This window comes from Habropoda laboriosa, unplaced genomic scaffold (genome assembly GCF_001263275.1).
Source record: "Habropoda laboriosa isolate 0110345459 unplaced genomic scaffold, ASM126327v1 scaffold99, whole genome shotgun sequence".
Lineage (NCBI taxonomy): Eukaryota > Metazoa > Arthropoda > Insecta > Hymenoptera > Apidae > Habropoda > Habropoda laboriosa.
Window position 1 is genome coordinate 64,132 of NW_017100239.1, and position 6,278 is coordinate 70,409.

General features: G+C 43.9%; 1 protein-coding gene across 1 annotated transcript in view; it reads left to right on the forward strand.

Annotated features, from left to right (window-relative positions):
• The window catches only part of LOC108571864 (afadin), a 16,885-nt gene that overhangs the window by 558 nt on the left and 10,049 nt on the right, over positions 1 to 6,278 (forward strand). Inside the window, exons 2-10 of the mRNA XM_017934015.1 lie at positions 1,521 to 1,632; positions 1,722 to 1,914; positions 2,049 to 2,336; positions 2,415 to 2,715; positions 2,916 to 2,959; positions 4,600 to 4,696; positions 4,790 to 5,084; positions 5,172 to 5,290; positions 5,847 to 6,134. Coding sequence (XP_017789504.1) covers positions 1,521 to 1,632; positions 1,722 to 1,914; positions 2,049 to 2,336; positions 2,415 to 2,715; positions 2,916 to 2,959; positions 4,600 to 4,696; positions 4,790 to 5,084; positions 5,172 to 5,290; positions 5,847 to 6,134 — 1,737 coding nt within the window. The remainder of the gene's footprint in view (positions 1 to 1,520; positions 1,633 to 1,721; positions 1,915 to 2,048; positions 2,337 to 2,414; positions 2,716 to 2,915; positions 2,960 to 4,599; positions 4,697 to 4,789; positions 5,085 to 5,171; positions 5,291 to 5,846; positions 6,135 to 6,278) is intronic.

Sequence of the window (6,278 nt, forward strand, 5' to 3'; positions counted from 1 at the left end):
GTATAAATTTTATGAAAATACGAACAACGGGAAAACGTCACATGTTTTTCAATTCGATTTTTTGTTCGGAGTAAGGGAGAAACGAAAAAAAAAGGAAAAGAAAAAGAAACGAAAGTAAGATCAAGTTTTTATTACACGAAACATAAATATTTGTCGATATTTTTATCGAAGATGCACTCGCGTATCTCTGTGCAAGCTAAACTCATACTGAAATCTTACAGCGTACTCTAGCGTAGTATAGGCGTGTTCTTGGATAAAAGGTTTGGCGGCATGAGCGATTGACGGGTGTATCGGGCGAGAGCAGGAGAGAGAGAGAGAGAGAGAGAGGGGGGGGGAGAGAGAGGGGGGAGAGAGAGAGAGAGAGAGAGAGAATAATATGGTACTGGATGAGAGGCAAGATATCCGGAGAATAGTGGCAAGTTGTACGAAGGGTACTCGAGCGTGTTCGAATTACTCGAGCGCGCTTTTAAGGTTTTAAGACCGAATACTGTCGAAGGAGATCGGAATGCATGGTATGCGACGACGACTTGCCCGTTGTACGTGTTCCACACTCCGAGTTAACCCGATTTCATTCGAGTCGAGCCGAGGACGTCCGAGTCGAGACGATCGGAACCGATACAAACCGATCCCTTTCCTGGCGATCGTGACAAAAGTTCCTCCGTTTCGTAGCTCCGTTGCAATTTCTTGGACGCATTCCGACCCTGATTGGACTATGTATGTTTTGTTAAAAAGTTTGTCTTTACCAGAGCTACATTAGGATCCCGCGAAAGCAACATCTTTTAGGGGAAGATATTCCTCCTCTCGGTAAGCTTTGCTCTTTTCAACGATAAAACTTCTTATACTGTGTAAGCTTGTACAAATACATACATACATACATGAAGGGGATATACGGCGAAGGTTAAGAGAACCACTTTTGATGACACGACTTGTTGAATCGTTGAATCGTTGGCACTGTTAACAAATTTTTTTCCTCGTGACACAACTATCGAGTGACGACGACGACGATGACGACGACGACGACGACGACGACGACGACGACGACGACGACGACGACGACGACGACGACGACGACGACGGTGATAAAGAACATGGAAAAAATGAAGGAACCAAGTGTGTCTTGGAATATATGTACATATACAAGGACGTGATGATCGAGAAAGGAATTGGTGTAACGGTGGAAATTAAGATTAAAAATGGAAAGGATTAGTGACGGACAGAAATTTGGTTGTCAGTGGTGCATCTCGTACGTGCGATTGATAGGAATTGAAACGATGATCGATATTGAAGTATGTGTATACGGTTTGATCGTAGGATGGATGGTGATGGGCGTTTTCCCGATTGAATGATTTAGTCGGGAGAGATAATCGGCGCGTATAACCGAAGGCGGCGTGGAAAGTGAGAAGGAAGAAGTAAAATTGCAGCATTGCGTATAAACCGTTGGTGAAAAATGAGAGGGCGGGGAAGGTTTGATAAGCAAAGCATCGATGTTTTATTGTTGTTGGTTTACTTGTTGATTTTAGAATGGCCGCAGAATTGGCAAACAAGAAGGCCGAGCGCGAAGCTCTGCGCGGCGTGATTCAACAGTGGAACGCGAATAGGTTGGATCTATTCGAACTTTCGGAACCGAACGAGGTGAACTAACATCGCATATGGATTAATCTTAGTCTTGTAATAGTTTTCTAATCATTTCTGTACATTGATTATCGGTCTCTTCTTTTTAGGATTTGGAGTTCCACGGAGTAATGAGATTTTATTTTCAAGACAGTGGTCAGAAGGTCGCGACGAAATGCATTCGAGTGGCATCGGATGCGACAAGCCAAGCGGTGATCGAAACTCTTATCGAAAAATTCCGTCCAGATATGCGAATGCTTTCGGTTCCAGAGTATGCACTTTACGAGATTCATGAAAATGGCGGTAAGTACTTATGTGCATAAGTATAAGTATAATATAAAATAGCAGTGGGAATAGTAAGAGTGAGTGATTTTAACTAATAATTGAAGTATCTGGTATGATAGTTTGTTGGTGTGATCGATTTGGCCGTTTTGCAGAAGAACGTAAGCTTGGGTTGGAGGAGAAGCCACTGCTGGTACAGCTGAATTGGCATATTGATGATCGCGAAGGGCGATTTCTGTTGAGGAGAATCGACGACAAAACGAACGCTCAAGGCGTTGGCTTCTCTTCCTCAGACGGGGGATCCAGCTTTCGCAGAAAATTGAGCAAGCGTGAAAAGAAACAAATGAAGAAGCAGGAAAAGCTGAGTCGGTTGAAAAATTTAGAACAGGATGAAAATGCTGTGCCGGTGGATCAAAACGGAGTAGCGGAAAAGCTGTACACGGGTGAGGAAATAAAAGGAGAAACGGACGGAAGAGGGCGATTTAGTGAGAAATGAAAAGATACGTGGTTGACGGTTTTAGAGTTACCTGAAACAAGCTTTACCAGAAGTATTTCGAATCCGGAAGCTGTAATGAGGAGACGACGGCAACAGAAACTGGAAAGAAAATTGCAACAATTTCGCAGTAAAGATGGCGGTCCTGATACCGGTGGAACGTTGAAGATTTACGGTGAAGCCCTTTGCAAAGATGTTCCATATAAAACTTTGCTACTGAGCGTTCGAGATTCAGCGGTTCAAGTGGTACGAGAGATGCTCTCGAAATATGGTCTAGAGAAGGTTGACCCGCAACAGTACTGTCTGGTTCAGGTCAGTTTAATTCGAACGTTAACCACGGTGTATCGCCTATCGGGGCCTATGCTGTGGCTGATTCGAGTCACGATATTTGAAACATGTACGATATGATACAGTACGCAAGGTGTCGTGTCGTGTCGTGCCGTGTCGTGCCGTGTCGTGTCGTGTCGTGTACGTGTCTCTAATCGAAAATATCGCGTGTAGGTGAATAGTGGGAACAACGTTAACGGAGTGAATGCCCCCTGGCCATTCTCATGAACCATCCTTCCACGCGTGGTAAGTAAGTTAGTTTTTGTTGACAAGAATGTGGAAAGTGTGGAGAAAGAGAATAGGTGAAGAATAAGAAGGAAATGGAGAAGCGCGCGCGTGTGTGTGTGTGTGTGTGAATAGGTTAGGAAATTGGATAGAGCAACAACATTATCACTGTACTATAATCTGACTATAATCACGGATTTGGTCTGGGTTGAGATCGGCTTGTATACGCGTCGATAGGAGGGGGTGGTAAAGGGGAGCGAGCGAGCGAGCGAGCGAGCGAATGAACGAAGGAGCAGGCGCACTTGTGCTTTGCCGTGTCCGAAGAACCGCCCTCACCAACCCCGCGTTCTTTCTCCCTGTATCGGCTGATATTCAGTCGCGTAACATTCTCGTGTAATTTAACGTTACTTTTCTCAGCAGTCTCACCGGCATTTTTTCCACCCCTTTTTTCCCATACTTTTCACGTGATCCGTTGGAAAAAAGAGAAAAACGAATAATCGGAATGAAAGGAATTTCCGAATTGTTCGGTAAACGATACGATACGGCGTCGAGTGCGAAAGAATACTGTAAATTGTGGTGCAACGTGTCGAACGATAGACGATAAAGCATCGAAGCATCGAGTAACAATCGCCTCTGCGCGTTGTTCTACATTTCGAAATGGGGTGATCGAAAAGACTTTCAATCCATGTCCACCTGTGGAAAGCCCTTTTTTATTATTACTTTTCTCTTTATTGCTCCTATGTAAATTTAGAACTCTAGTCGCTCTCGGTGTATTTTTTTTCTTTCTTCCCACCCTCCCTCCCTCTCTCCTTTTTTTCTCAATGGAACACCGGCCTTTCGTCGTGAAGTCTACTCGTGCTGCGACACTTGTAAATTGTTAGAAGAAAAGAAAGAGAATGCGGCGTGTAAAGTGGCTTCGTACATTGAGCTGACCCATATATTTTATCGAAGTTTGAGCAGAAAAGGAGGAAACGTAGAGGACCAAAATTCAAGTGATCGATCGTAAAGGGGACCATATAGAAACCCAAACACACATACGTGTACATATGCACACAAACATATATGTATTATATGTATTCAGGGACCAGGTTATAGAAACCAAAACGACGAATTTTTTGCACCATGATGGATTGGGGAATTAGACGTAAGAATGTTTCAAACAAAGTGTTCGTTAGATGAAATATATAGAAGAATTGGAATGACATTGCTTTCGTACAGTTAGATTAATACGATCGATACCTATCTGATGCGAATACGACTTGGCGTACGGTGTAAATTTGAAGTTATTAAAGAAACATGTATGATATTTGAAGAAATACATGTTTGATCGCGCAACGCCGCTTTTCTATTAGTGTTGTTATATCGTTGTAATCATTTTAGTTAAGCTATAGTATGGATAGTAAAGCGATACGAAGGAGAATATGTAGGTATCGATCGTTGGAAATGGCGTAGCGGTAAAGAGGTGCGGTTGTGTCGACGCACGTGGCGGCGTTACTTTACAATATGTAGGTCAATTGGGCGCGCGAAGGGTAGAGCACGTGTTTGGTGAATATTGTTACACCGAACAGCGCTTTTTTGACGAATCTTGAATCCTTTTTTCAAGAGAGGAGTTATTAAGCGAGAAAAGACAATAAGGAAAATGCATTTTGTATTGTTCGCAGGTTCGATAATGTTCCATGTGAGGAGAAGACCCGCCGATTACGTGCCTCGGAAACGTAAGAAAAAACCTAGTGGGAAGTGGAATGAATTAGATCACAGGTTGGTTGAAAGGATATCAGATTGGTTGCGATCGTGAGAAAATAAGGAAAATTAGAAAAAAGATGACGCGACCAGGTTTACCAATTTTGACAGATACGAAGACGAGAGATTGCCGTTTCTGCTGGAACTGAATCCGGATGGCAGTGACATTCCGAATGGGGCAGGCGCGCGACACCGTTTGCAGCCAAACGTGACCGAAGTGGGATCGGAAAGGCCGATAGGTCCGCAGGCCGTTCAAGCTCAAACTCTGACATTGACAGGACCAACTGTGATGCCTAGGCACTGCGTGATTGCTTTTACGGAGAATATAGTTACGCTGACACCTTGTTCCAGAGATGCTCACACTTACGTGAACAATCAGAGGATACATCAGACAACGATACTTCAGGTATCGTCTATGCTGCCGCGGCCGGTCCAGAAGGAGGTGGTTCCCCCTTTCGTCTTACTTTTCTCATGTGTTATCGATGTTTTGTAGAACGGAGCGATCGTGAAATTTGGCAGGTTGCATACCTTTCGATTCATCGATCCAACACCCGACGAACGTATCAGACAACGGCACGATTCTACCAGGCAAATCGAATACGGTTACGAGAGGTAAGCGCTTGCGTTTCTTTAACCTTTCCTCTAATTCCAAGCATTGCATTGTACAATATAATATACGCGCGATGCGATACACGTATAGTACGGCATTTAGAGTCTCTTGGCGAGTAGATTAGATGTGTTTTCTAAAAGGCTATGGAGGAAAGAGAGACAAATTGGAAATGCGGGAAAGGAATCAGGTGAGAGGATGAAAGGATGTGCAGCATGTAGATGAAATCAAAGTTTACATTTGTGCCATGGTATACATACTTGTGTTTCGAGTATGCTTTTTCTAATGTTTGTGCGACGCGACCCCTCTCTCTCACTCACTCACTCACTCACTCACTCACTCACAATCACTCACTCACTCACTCACTCACTCACTCACTCACAATCACTCACTCACTCACTCACTCACAATCACTCACTCACTCTTCCTTTTTGTTTCAATGTCTCTGTTGATGATATACATAGAAGAGTTTCGTAAAGCTCTCCTCTCTGTGCGATTGATATTTCGTTTCTCGATTTGCTTGACTTTCTTTGCTGCACGCAGCCTGCTTTTGTACCGTAGACGCTCTCCAGACTTAACCGGTCAAGAAACGAACGTGGAAAGATACGGATCGGCATCTGGAACTACGAATAACGGACAAAGTCAAATTCAAGGTCAGAATCAGTCGACTCAGGATCAGGCTTCTCATTCGTCTAGTCCGAGTAAATCTCCTGCTGCTGCTGCTGCTGCTGCTGTTTGTCATACTCGAAGTCCGACACATGCATCGGAATCCACGCACAATTACGAAACTACTTTTGATCTTGATGGAAACGTTGAAACTGCCAGTCTTACCAGCAGGGACGGCAACAGGTAACCAGAATCCAGAGTTCTTTTCTTCGCCGAAAGGATTCTATATCCAATTAAAGATGGGGAGAAATGACGAGGGACGGGTGTTGTAAGAGACGTGAGGAGAAAAAGCTGGATTAAGAAGGATGAGGAAAGAGGGAAATTAGA